The sequence below is a fragment of the Rattus rattus genome, chromosome 3 (genome assembly GCF_011064425.1).
Source record: "Rattus rattus isolate New Zealand chromosome 3, Rrattus_CSIRO_v1, whole genome shotgun sequence".
NCBI lineage: Eukaryota > Metazoa > Chordata > Mammalia > Rodentia > Muridae > Rattus > Rattus rattus.
This window is the reverse complement of record NC_046156.1, coordinates 133,995,320-134,009,472: the sequence shown is the minus strand read 5'-3', so window position 1 is coordinate 134,009,472 and position 14,153 is coordinate 133,995,320. Positions and strand designations below refer to the sequence as shown.

Genomic DNA, 14,153 nt, shown 5'->3' with positions numbered 1-14,153 from the left:
ACTATATTTATGCATCCATAAAGGACCAAAGTTCAGAGGGCAAGTTAATTGAAATTTTTTTCTTTGTTGAGATATGTGCCATATGTGTTTAGAGAAAATTTAGAGAGAAAAAAAGCACTGTGTGTTTATTTTAGTGAAGTGGTACATTCATTATTAAATGTGATAATAGAGGTAGAGGTATAAATGATATGAAGGGGTGAGGGAACCAGTTCTACCCGGTTTGTTTTGAATGCTTAAATTATGTAATTTAAATAGATAATCTTTACTCATCTAGGTCTTTTGGAAATAACTTTATAAATTTAACACAGAGGACTACTACTAAACGTGAGAGGTATGATAATCGGCATGGAAGTTGGGCTGGTTGACCTCCAAAGTTCAATTCTTAAAGACATCTTAATCCTGAATATAAAAATGCCTTTGTGGGTTTAGAATTAGAATTTAATTTTGGCATTTTCCTAATTGATCTGTTCATTTAAAACCCGTTTTCTGGGTAGTTGATGACTATGACTCATATTTAAAACAAGCACTCAGGGTAGATAACAATAGCTTTATTTTCCTGTGTTGTTGTTGCTGTTGTTTTGAATCCAGAGACAAGATGACTAAGAAAAGCTTCATGGTTTATGGTGCAGACTGAAGAACAACGGAGATTTTATTTATGCTACAGAAGACTTGACTAAGAGAGATGATCGATAGCCTTCTAAAGAGTACACCACATGTCTGACTCACTAATCCTCCCTAACATGTTATTCCTCCGAGGGAACAGGATTAGCCAGCAAGCATCTTCTCAGTTCCGCTTCTCAGAGCAGCCAGGGGAGGTGGAGCAGTGTTCAGGTCAGGAAGACTTTCTGTAGGGTAGAAAGTGGAATAACTGGGATTGGCCTGCTAGGGGTAGTAGCCCACAGGAGTTTTTTCACCTTGTAGGACTAGTATCATACACAAATCAAGTCTCATTATGTATGACACTAGAATTCTTTAGTTCCCATACACAGTGAAATTAAGTATAAACTGGTTATGGCCCAAATAAACAAGAAACCCAGTTTACTTATTTTAATTCCAAATAGACTGAGGCTCAAAAGTGAAGGCCATGTGCTTCTTCCCCAGGAAACTACAGAGCTATGCTGTAAACTTTGAGAACAATCAAGTTTGCTGTTAATAAAAAAAGTTAATTCTAAGATACATGAATCACTGGAATGAAAAAATTTACGCTGTGCTATTTTACTACTTAGAAATGTACTGAAAATATTCTATTTCAAATTGTGTTTCCAACTGGATTTTTCTTTAAATTAAAAAAAAAATCAATAAAAACCTAAAAAATTACCTTCTTTGGTGTCATTAGTGACTATTTTCCTTTTAACTATTTAACCTTTCCTTTAACAGAAAAAAGGCATCTCACTTCTACAAATATGTTTGTTACACAATTTTTCATTGAATCCCTTTAAAAGTACTGTTATAATTTATTCATTCACATTTAATTTTGGTACAGCTATTGAAATTCTTGTTCAGAGCTAGTATTTTAAAGTGAATATAAATACAAAACACTAGGTTTCATTTAATTTCATTTTAAGAACAAAGGGAGTTATAATAGCCATGTATAATAAATTATAGATTTTGCCCTTAAAATAATGATCAGAAACAATCCTATTAATAGTTTACTACCCGTATTGTTCACAGGGGTTAAAAATGTAAGGGCTTATAGGTCACTTTCAATTATCTACCTTACAAATTGAGTTAATACCTTTTTTAGAAAAATACATCTTTGTTGTGGTTTGCCCTGAAGTTACTGTATTTTGATGCTAATTCCACTGTCCCAAGGACAGCTGCCTAGTCAAGGACTCAGAACTCAGGTGACTTCACCAGAACCACCTCTCCATTGAATTTGTAAAGTACTGGTGAGGGGCAGGCACAGGATAGAAGGAGGCCTATCATTGGAGAAGGAAGGATGGGTGGGAGAGAAGTTTGAAGGAAGAGGAGGAGACTGAGGGGGAGAGGAAGAGACAGCAGGGAGAGAGGGAGAGAAGCCGTGGCAGGACAAGATGGCAGGTGATGTTAAGATTCTGCTCTGTGTATTTACAGGTTGTTATTAATGTTCTCAAGGGATGGATGGTACCGGGCTTTGTATGTTTAAGTGGGCAATTATATCTTACCAATTGGATCTAAGATTACTGTGTTGTGTGTTCTTTTATGTGAGGGTTTGAGTGTAGGAAAGTGTGCGGCTGGGATGTGTTTCCGCCAGGTATCTAGCAGATATCTGGGGCACCGAGGTGTAGACCCAGCGGGTAAAGACTACTACTCTTATATTAATATATTTTTACAACAATACATATTATATTTGGGGAAGTATTTTGGTATTTTGAACTGCCTGGAAGCAATTCTTGAAAGATTTTTCAGTGAGGAAATACTTTGAGGCACCTTTGACAGATGAAGGTGATGAAAGATGAAGCCTACTGAAGGACCGGTAGGGTTCTGGTCATGCCACTGCAGCCAGGTACGTAGGCTGCTGTATGTACCTTGGTCCTTATTGTACCGTGCTGTGTGGTAATTGTGTACTGCTCCTACCTAATAACACCAATAGAGTTCACTGAATACCGATGATGTAAAAGCTAAACATCGTAGAAGCTTTTCACCTTAAAGCTTACTTTTCTTAAGCTGTATAAACACAGGGAACAAACAACAATTCAATGCTTGATTTCCCAGAATTTGGTGTTTATAAATCTTTTTTAAATTAAAAAAAATTTCAGTCATACTGTTTCCTGTACATTGTGTTTGGACTACAAATAAGACGGAATTCTGTTTATCTAAGCAGAGACTCAGAAGCCAAAAAGGAAGACGTGTATGACTTAGCCAAATTAACTGGAAGAGGTCTGGGATCCCATTACATAGTCTGACCAGTGGCAAAGGTATTCCTTTTGGCAAATGTTTCTTATATTTGAAGACCATAGCAACTCATGTTTACCGTTCCAAATGTCTCAGGGATAATTTATCACTACGCTAGAGAATTTTTATAGTCACCCTCTGAGTTGCTGCATGGTCAGTTTTGTCTTTAGGTATCCAAATCCTTGTGTATTCATTCAGCCATACCAAATATACCAAGTATCTGTAAGATACTACAGAAAAGAAGGGACTATAAAAGCTAGAACATAAATGCCCTTGCAGCTTCTGTCAATTTCATCTTGTTTTCCTCATTCATATTCTGCTTTCTATAACAGAATCATTTGTGATTTCTTGTTTCGATTATAAAATATTGTTGTAGACCCCACCCTTCACAGTTTGCCTCCCATTGCAGCCTACACTCTACTGATGCTATGGGGTCATTGCTCTAGGGTGACTGAAAGAGTACAGATTCAGGCACCCAAAAGTTTAACAAACATATTTGTTTTGTTTTGGCTAAAACACTAGAAATCACGGGTTCAGGACTGAGCCTGATTATTCTGAAAGATTATTGAGTATACTGACTACTGACATGGCTTGGTAGTTTTAAGAGTCAAAACTATCTGAATACTCATTAGTGATACAATGTATGACAGACTAAGTACCTTTAATCTCACTTTTCTCCACTGATCAGATCTGTCACAATCACTAGAGAATAGATTTAAAATTCATATACCAATATGAAGGTTTGTATTTTTGAAACTAATCGCACAAATTATAAAAAATTACCGACTGATTTTCCCCTCGAGGGTGAGGTAGAGAAGTACTTAAACAACGGAGGTATGTCAATAAGTCTTTATTTGTTATACACAGTGCTTCCACAGCTACCGTCAGAGAGCACACTGCAATTTTCAAGTAGATAACTGAGAAAGAGCAGGTCTGCATGCCGCCTTCATGGTGCATAGAAAACTGGTGAACTAACACTAGCTGGTAGGCTTATGAATCACTCCGCAGTGTTAATAAAGGCCACTTTAGTCTAGAAGGCTACTTCTCTGACAGGCTTTGAACAATTCTACATTGCAGGTCTAGTGAAGGATACAACAAGCAAATATTGGAGAATCTCATACCTTATTTTGAAGATGGAGAGTCAAGTTCTGCACCATTTGAAAGAGCCTAATTTAGTAGCTTAATGTTGGCTTTTATTTATCACACATTGGCAATTTAAGAATTTAGAGTTTTTGAAAAAGTCTAGGGTTAAACACAACGCTTGTCCACATAATAGAATTATTACTTAATAACATTTGCCCAGTTCTCACCTGTTGTCCTGCCCAAACCCCTCATCTGCTGAGGTTTAGTGAAAGCCTCTAACAATTGTAACAGACTTCACATACTATGTATCGAAACGTGCCTAAGACATGGATGTGTCCACAGGAAAATGGCAGTGCTTCTACTGTAGGTAAGTGTCAAGTTTTCTCTTGATGTTATCAAAAGAATCTGCTCCCATGTAATCAGCCTGGCCCTGTTCCCACCGTTCCTTCCTTTCTTCTGAGGACATAGAAGGCTGTGATGCAGGTGTGGCCTCCCCAAAGGACAGGTCTGACAAGGCTCCTGTGACATGCTCCTAGAAGAGAAAGTCATCAGAGGCACCTTAAGGTCTGAAGTTCTGATGAACTTAATGCAATAAACAGAATGTGAGAAAAGCCAAAATGAATCATCATGCAAAAACTGAAAAGCATCACATGAAACAAACAAAAGACAAGAATACAAGGGAAATATGATTTTTTTTCCTCTAAAAAAATGAAGACTTCTTGACTCAGTGAAAACATTGGGAGAACAAGGTAATTAGGGTTAATGTTTAAGTTCTGCATACCTTTCTACAGAAGCCACAAGAGAAAGCCAGTGTATGGACCAAGTCTGAAAGCTGCAAACAGTTCAGTAGAAAGTGTAAGATGGGCGGACAAGGGAACACAAATTTCATGATAAGTTCTTGATCCATGTGGGCTTGGAAAGGTTGAGAACTTAAACAAACTCCTCAGATGCTCTGCTTCATAGAGAACTTACCCAGAGAGACAGTGCTCACTCGAGTCACTGTTATGTGAAAGAAAGCTAAGTGGATTGAGGCTGTACCACATTTTTCTGTCCAAGCTTTCATTTGGTGGCATCTATTGCAGCTTCTGATAATCTGCTTGGTTTCAGACAACTGTTTCCCACCTTCACCTTTTCGTGTACATGCAGCAAATCTAGTCTACCTTAAACTTGATTCTCATTGCACTTGCTAGGCAATCAACTAAACGTACCACAAACGACAACCTGTGTTGTCTCTAAGCTAAGTTGGTGTTGGAAATATTACTAGAAGTAGAAAAATGGATAAAACTAAATAAATACTAAAATTCCAAGTATATTGAAATTTCCAAGAGTTTAAGTAAAGGGTTTTTTTTTTACTGATGTAAAAAACTGGAGATGAACATTTAAACGTACTGAAACGCCAGAAAGTTTAAGTACAGGGTTTTTACCATCATGTGAACAACTATTAATCCATGTGCTGAAGCTCCAAGGAGTTTAGGTACAGAACAAGGTTGGAGTTCAGGCAAAGCAAGGAAGTATGCATATCAGATCAGCTCTGCCTTTGCCTTCTACTTGCAACACAGGCATTAAAGACAGTGTCATCATAGTTAGTATATAGTAACTAGAGTTACTCTAATGAATGTCCCTAAGAGAGGCACCTGAGGTCAAGCTTGGAATGGAGCTAACAAAATAGATGAGTAATTAATTATAAAATTCTCCCTTCAGCCATAAAATGCTTAATTACAGGCTCTAGAAATCCAATTTTTGAAAAGAGTATAGTCTTTCAGATATAGGTTTCAGTCCTAGTTGTTACTGCAACCTTTTTTTTACATGAGTAAAATTCCATGACTTCGAAGCCTTATAGTTTCTTTATAAAGAGGGGATAACAACTACCTGTTGAGTGGCCTAGTTGTTCTAGGCAGTTAAGGACGTACTATGTTGGCAGGCACTGCTGTGAACAGGTACACAATACACAGTCCTGATTAAGAAGAATATGCTATTTATCCCTTTCTTAGGCCTATATTGAGTACTACCCTCATCATCTACTCATTAGTTGTTTTTGTTGTGTATATCTTAATATGTAAAATTACATTCTTCTTTATCTTCCAATTCAGCATGAAGAACAAACCTCAGAAAAGTACCTTTAAAATCAGAAAACATGCTAATGAAGTTTGTTATTATAAAATTTACAGTGTCATCTCCCTCCCACAAAGGGATCATTTCAAGATCTTCAGAGAATAAAACAGGAAATCAGAATATTCCTACAGTATTTATTGTGTATTATGTATTCCTATTGTGATTTTTTTTTTTTACAGAAAGTTCATTTTTCTAAGCATCTGGAAAATACAATATATATTTAAAGGTTGGAGGTTTCTAAACCTTAAATGTGGCATTCTCTCTGACCTTCCCAGCCAGTGCTGGAGATGGGAGGCAGGGCTTGCCCATACTAGGTAAGCATTTCCCTACGAGGCTAAATGCCTGGACTACACATTCTCTTTATGTAGATTTACAATATAAGAATCATCTAAGCATCATTTTTATGACTTATCAGCCAAGAATTCTATAGCTTCAGTGTATGCATTTATGGAATTCCAAAAACATGTTCAGGTTTAATGAAATTTGCCACACGATCTACTTTTGTTTCTGTGGTATTATCACTCCCCAGCTCTAAGGTGGTTGTAGTTTTTCCCCATACAGTCCTATCTCTATTTAAAATACTACTAAGAACTATTGAATTCTATCAATATATCAAATTTAAAAGGTACAGCACTAAATTTCCTGAAATAAGTAAATGTACCATAAATGACATAAACAAACAGAACTTACCATCATTAGATAGGAGCTGGCATCTTTGACAAGGCCATGGTGTTGGAGCAGGGGTAAGACGTTGGTGGTGAAGGTGTCCCACCACAGGTTCAGAAACTCTGGGTGACTCACAATTGGGTCCTGGGATTCACATTTGACACTTTTTGTTTGGGGATTGTAAGTGTAATTCCATGGCTTGGTTCGTCCCAGGAAGTGCACAACTTTGGCATTTTTACCAAACCTGCCAAGAGAACAGGCAGAAAGGGTGAGCAGATTCTGAGCACCTTTTTCCGTCAAGCTTCAGTCATGCATCTTCTATCCTGTGGTAGCCGTTGGAAAGAGAACTACACGAAAAATAGGAGACACTTAGAAAATGTTCATGTTCTACCTCCCAGGAGCTAATTAATCCCTTAGGCACCCATTCTAAAGAGACGTATTTGTGCAGTGGCAGATATTACAATGTCACAGCTGCTACATTGCTTCTAGTCAAACTAGAAGCAGTCCACACCCTTGTTAGATGAGGTTATTTAACAGTAAATATGCACTCCTCCCTTTCTCCACAGAGAGGGTGTACTTCCTACTTCAAAGGAAATGTGCTCGTATGACTTGATTGCCTTGTCCCCTTGCTTGCTTATGTTTGCTCTTCCTGAGAAGTTACAGCTCTGCCAGCAGGGCCATGCTATGCTGCCTGAGGCCTGCCAGTTACATAGGATATCTGCCTCAGATCTGTGGCTCCAGTTCCAGCTAGGAATGGATTAAAATTGTCTCTTCTGGCCTGCTAGGTTATTAAGTGAGACATGCTTGCTTACTAGGAATGAAATGTTTTGATTTGTGTATACACTGCATGATTAGATCAATGTACTCATACATGTCCTGAAGACTCTATCAGTGCCTTTGAGTGAGAACTTTGAAAATCCTGCTAGCGTTTTGAAATATATAGTATATTATTATCTACAATCACCCTACTATGTTGTAATATTTCTTCAGTGGTTAAGTATTTAAAAACCCTGTGTGTCAAGGACCTTCCCCTAATAAATAAAGAATTCAGAGGATCAATCACTGGTGAGGAGTAGGCAGGACTTCCAGGTTGGAGGCGGGGGGAAGTGAGGGGGAGAAGAAAAGGGACTTGTGGCTTTTTGGATTGAGAGAGAAATTGGGGTACAAGATGTAACAAACTAGAGCCCACCCCAATCCCCACCCCTGGTTAGTTGGAGGGTCCTAGTGGATTTAATTTTGTATGGCTTACTAATTAGGATGCTACTAGTTGCACCCAGTGATTGAGTTACTCGTTGATTCTAAACTAAGTTTGTGTGGTGTTTTCCTTCACTTGGTGACTCAACTGAGTTCCAGAGAAAGGTAAGATGGCAAGGGACTCCAGCCAGCCACAGAATTTGATGCGTGGGGCTGGCGTGGTAGCAACCTGCCATGGGAACTTAGTGAGTAGGGTGGAGAGACTTTAAAGCAAAGGTCAGAGAGTCTGCAGAGATGAGAACACCCCACCGGTGCCCAGTGTAGTGTGGAATGGTGCATACTTTTTTTTTAAAAAATAGAATTATTATTATTTAATGTAACAACCCTGCAGTTTGTGATGGGAGAGGGGGTCAGGATAAAAGCATGTGCTGCTCTTGGAGAGGACTTGAGTTCAGTTCCCAGCACCCACACTGGGCAGCCCACAACACACACGGTTCAGTGGGGTCTAGTGATCTCTTCTGGCTTCTGAGGACACTGCACTCATTTATTACACCCTCACCCCCATGTATACATAGACATGAAAAATTAAAACCCACTTTAGCTTGTATATGATATATGTGTGAAGTGATATGGGTGGTGTGCCCATGTGTGCTTGTATGTGCAGAGACCAGAGGGGAACATTCAGCATCTTTCTTAATTGTTTTCTATCTCCCAGCACTGAGTTACAGATACCCGAACCTGGCTTTTTATGTGAATACTGGAGATCCAAACTCAGGACCTCATTGCTAACACAGCAGGCTTTATCAGCTGAGCCACCTCTCCAGCCTTACACTGCACTTCTGCACTTTTTTATGACATGCTTTTTTTTTTTTTTGTAATACACACCCACATCAAATTTCACAACAAATAATACTTTTCAATTCATAAGTGCTAGGCCTGGTCCTTTATTAACTTGAAGGAAATCTATGAATTTAAAAACAAAAATAGGGACTGGAGAGGTGGCTCAATGGTTAAGAGCACTTACTGCTCTTAAGGGTCTGGCTTCAATTTCCAGCACCCACATGGTGGTTCACAAACCATCTGTAGTTACAGTTCCAAGAGATCTGATGTCCTCTTCTGACCTCATTTGACATCTAGTATTCAGGTGATACCCATACATACGTGTAGTCAAAACACAAAATAAAATGAATAAATCTAATTAAAAAAAAGAACAATCAAGATGTCATGTGGGATAAGCACAAAAAAGATGGTGATGAATTTTAGCAACTAGCTGGGCCTATTCGTACAGGCATGTAGTCCTGGCTCCTTGAGAGACCAAGGCAGAGGGATTTACAATTCAAGGTTTACTTACACTATACAGTGAGTTCAAGTCCAGGCCGAATTACTTCATGAGAATCTGTCTCAAAGTTAAAATAAGGTACAAGAAACCCCACAAGGGAAAACGGAACCCCAAGTGCTTGGGAATTCAGAGGGAAAGATGACTCTACAAGTCAGTGCGGAGGGCAGAAGTCTGAGACGGTAGGTTGTAATTTCAAGCTTATATAGATAACATCTGAGTACCTGTACCAAACACCAACAGTTAGATGGCAGGTGTCAGGTGAGTACCTGCCATAGCCAGAAAACGGGGCATAAGGCCTGTGTACTGGGTTCCAGGGTTAGAATAGTGGATTTATCCAATATGTATTCAACATATTTGTATGAGATGTAAAAACAAAATAGCATTGACCATTTGGGTAACATTTCCTGCCTCCCAATTTTATTTTGTAATGTTTGGGATGATCCAGACTTTGTATGGACGTGGTTGGGAATAATTGTATAGACTTCAATTAATACACTAGCTGAAGCCAAAGACGGTGTTGTTCAAGGTCATACAGCTGTTAAGTGGCAGAGATGTACAGGTTTACCTGAGGTCAGAGCTTAACTAGTGGGTGATCTTGGAAGAAAAGTAAAGCCGAGAAAGAAAGTTCCTCTTCAAGGTTTGTTTAGTCTACACCTCATGAAAATAGGTGCATGATATTCCAAGCTCTATATTTTATACCTAGAGTCTTTGTCTTCCCTGCCCCGTCTCCCCATCCATCCATCTTCCCCACTCTCTGTACTTAAGCTGATAGAAATCCTAATGCCCTACATAGGCACCTATTATATCTCAGGCACTGTGTTAGCTGTGAATCCACAAGAAGCCTTTGTTCATGAAGGAAGAAGGGTCACATAGAAATAATCAGTGAAATGAAGCAAGTCAGGGCCACTAGGGCCATGATGATGTTATGGGTTATGGGAATTCCAAGGTGGGTTGTTTTCAAAACAGGCTTCATGTAAGTAAGGATGGGGTAATGCCTGGGAAAGATGGACAGGATTCAAGTAAGCATTGTCACATGTTCCAGTGATGGTGAGGGATTCTGTCTCAGATCTGAGTGTATGTTTGTGTGTTGCAGAGGTGGTGACAGGCACAGACTCACCCTAGTAGTGCACACAAGGAAGCACAGGTCTTATACATTCACCTGTCCTGATGCAACTTCCCTGCTTGAAGCCACAGCACGTACTTACTCTTTTCTCCTATATTAGCCAACCTCAACCTACATACTGATACACTGATCTTTACATTTTTATTAGTCTGTATACACAACACACCGTCATAGCATGATGGCAAGGAAAATAAAAATACACAGAAACATTTGGGAGTAGCTTCTTTCCTACCTGTCCTGACAGTGCACAGATGTAAGCTATCAGGAGTCAGTTGACACATTATCAAGTACATACCCTAAGCTATGTTTAGCATCTGCATTCTGCATTCTGTACCTTGTTTAGTCTCTAAAACTACTGTCTGTGTGTGTGTGTGTGTGTGTGTGTGTGTGTGTGTGTGTGTGTGTGTGTAGGGGACCAAGGCTCAATGTTAAAGAATTTGTCAAAGGATAAATCACATGGCTAGTAAATGAACAGGCTGTGATTTAACCCAGGCCAGGATGAGCTATTCTGTAAAGGCATGCTTGGGATTATCAGGCACTGTTTGATGAGTGGAATCTATTAATCTCCAGCTATGGAGAGCCAATCTAAGCAGAAAAGGGAATACATCAAGTGTAGTCAAGGATTCTGCAATAGTAGTAACCAATAGGAAAATTTCATAGTACCAAGAGTCTAAACACTGTTCTTCCAAGGATAAAGTTTATACAAAGTTTGGGGAGAGAAAGGAAAATAAGAACAGGAAGTGGATGGTGTATCTGAGGTCTATATATGGAACAATGCATAGACTGTGTGTGGCATGGATCATCTAACGCTCTCCTGTACCTAGGACTTCAGTCTGCAAACTGGGACTTCAAGCTGCATGTAGGTAAAGGACTAAATTATCCAACCCATCTGCACAGACTGTCTGGCCCTCTGTTGTGAGCAGGAATGTACATCTCATCTTCAGGTCCTCCCCATAACCTCCCTGGATTTATGCTGGGACTCATGGTCTTCCTCTTGAATGTCAACAGCAATGGCCTTTGCAGATAGCCACAGGCCTACTTTCATTGTGGCCCAAGCCTAGGGATATACATTCATGAATGCCCATTTCTAATACTCATTAGCTAGATCACTATTACCTTTTGTAATAAAGAAAGGATCCTCTTCCTTTGAAATATGTTTACTTAACAGAGAGAGAGAGAGAAAATAACTAAATCCAGTGGGTAGTTGTTTTATAGACAAAGCAGTTCTGAATTACTTAAGCTTGTTTAAGGTAGATGCTGTTTGTCACATTGTGCCTTCCCCCAACCATAAATTTGCTACTCTTATGTATCGTAATATAAATATTTGATATGTGACCACTGTGAAAATGTTGTTCAACTCCTCAAGGAGTTGACCCATAGGTCTGAGATGTGGGTGGAATTGCTCTTTTTGACCTAAGGTAAAGAATTTCTTACATGAAGATGATCAGGATTATGGAAAATAGTCATGACTCAATGCCCAGATTTCTGCATCAATACAAAACATGGGATTTGTGTAGCTTTCTTAAAATGCTAATTGGGGGAGGCCATTTAAGGGAAGACTAGAAATAGCTCCTGAAGACTGAGGAAAAGCATAGAAAAAAGAAGAAGGATGCAAGGCTGGCTGAGCAGAAATCAGGCAGCGACTGCTGCTGGTGTCAGCTGAGGATATGGCCACTCATTTCTGTACAGTAGGGACTGAGGACTCTTTATACTTTAGTAGGTAAACTGCCACATATACAATAGTTATAGAAATGGGTAGTGGTAGAAAGCAAGAGAAAGAAAACATGTTAGAGCTGGCGCCTCCATTGGTCACTAAACAAAGGTGGTAGAGCTGGGCCAGCCCAAGGGCTCCTAGGCAACAGAGGCAAAGGGAGTGAGAAGGCAGTGAAGTGGGAAACAGACTGCACTCAGGAATAGCAATGAAGACAAACTTGCCAGTTTCGTGGAAAGCAGTCACAGCAGAGAACAATCTTCAAAATCATGTAGGGCTATCGTGGTATGAGGAGTACTATTTGGGGGGGCTGGAGAGATGGCTCAGCGGTTAAAGAGCACTGGCTGCTCTTCCAGAGGTCCTGAGTTCAATCCCCAGCAACCACGTGGTGGCTCACAACCATCTGTAATGAGGAGTACTATTTGGGTCCCACACTGGTCACAAAAGTTAAGATGTGCCTTCATTTATATCCCAGTATACTAGCTGCATAGCAGAACAGTCAAGGAGGCTAAAGGATTTATCGATAGTCTTATATCCAAAAACGATGAGCAAAAAGGTCTCAAACGCTAGGTAGTTTTTGTTTCAAAAGTTTCAATTCATCTGGATTCAAGTTTCAGACAACTTTTTACATCTATATTATGGACATGAGGGAATGACTTAAAAATTATTTTCCAGCCATACCATGCAGTAGGGAAATATGCCTAGAGAGAAGCTGCCCTCTACTGCATGGCATGGGTAGTCTGTAGACACACAGAGGCTTGTATGGTATCATTGCAATGCAGTGAAATTCAGTCCATGGGCAGGCCTAGACACCTAGAGTCCTGCTTGCTGCTATGCCATGCAGTGGAGGCAGATGAGGTCACCCAGAAGCCAGCTGGCCATGTAGCTAGCCTGGAATGGAAGCTATTACAATGTGCAAAGTATGTGGTGGACAGAAGAGAAAGAAAAGCAGAACAGTTTGAGAATTATGAAGAGAGGTGGAACTGGAGATTAGAGAGTAGGGAGGAGTTAGCCAGCCCTGCCACCTGAGGCCATGGTGAAGTTCCGGTCTATGTTGACACTGAGGGCCATGCTTGGGTCTGTGGCCATGGAGCAGGAGGGGTTGGTGTTGATGTCTGTGGCTCATATTAGCACTAGAGACCATGGGGATGTCCCTCATCTGGACAGCCTCCTGGGACCGTGCAGATATCCAAAGGCTATGCAGAACTGATGCCACCGTTCCCTGGCTATAGCACTCTGAAGAGCTAGCCCCACCTCCTCTCAACAGCAGTAGCATTCAGGGGAGTAGGCTGAGGTTGTGAGTGTGGGTGATCTGACCTGGCCACTCTCTGCCATCAGGTAGAGTTGGCACAGGGGTGATGCTCACCCCTCACACCTGTGGTAGTTGGGTGAGCTGGCCCTGAATGTGTGAGAGTAGGAGATCTGGTCCAGCCCCTCACTGGCTGTAGCACTTGGGAGAGTAGCCCAGTGCATGGACTGGGCAGCACAGTGGAGCTGGCTTTGGAGGTGTGGGTACAAGCGAGCTGGCCCTAGGGCAAGAAAGTAGGAGAGCCAATCCTGCCTCCTGCTGCAGCACTGGATGGCCTAGCTGGAACTAACTAGAGAGCTTGCCCTGGTGCCCTGGTGGTGTGGATGCAGGAAAGCTGGCAGGCTAACCAGCTCAGGCCCAGAAACAGTGCTTTGAGTTGGCCCACCCCAAAATCTACATTATCTGTGAACTGTTTGAGTTCGTGAAAGGACCAGTTCTGCTGACCCAAAGCTGCCAGCTCTCTATGAGACAGAGCGATAAAAGGATAACTGGGAGGAGTCCCAGTGAAGATCCAACATTAATGGTGACACAGAAGCCAGAGACATTGAACCAGACTAGGCCAGTGACTTGTTGCAATGAACATTTGCAAGTGAAAATGTATAGACAGAGGGATATGCTGTGTGTGTGTGTGTATGTGTGTGTGTGTGTGTGTGTGTGTGTGTGTGTGTGTGTGTGTGTGTGTGTGTGTGTGTGGGTGGGCTTATATACTATCAACTTAGCTTCCTGGAAGTGAGTCTTCTCC

General features: G+C 40.6%; 1 protein-coding gene across 1 annotated transcript in view; it reads right to left on the bottom strand.

Moving 5' to 3' along the window:
• Window positions 1-3,708: 3,708 nt before the first annotated feature.
• The window catches only part of Gyg1 (glycogenin 1), a 35,223-nt gene continuing 24,778 nt past the window's right edge, over window positions 3,709-14,153 (bottom strand). Inside the window, 2 exon segments of the mRNA XM_032898604.1 lie at window positions 3,709-4,298; window positions 4,300-4,489. Of these exon segments, the coding sequence (XP_032754495.1) occupies window positions 4,233-4,298; window positions 4,300-4,489 (256 nt within the window). The 3' untranslated portion in view covers window positions 3,709-4,232.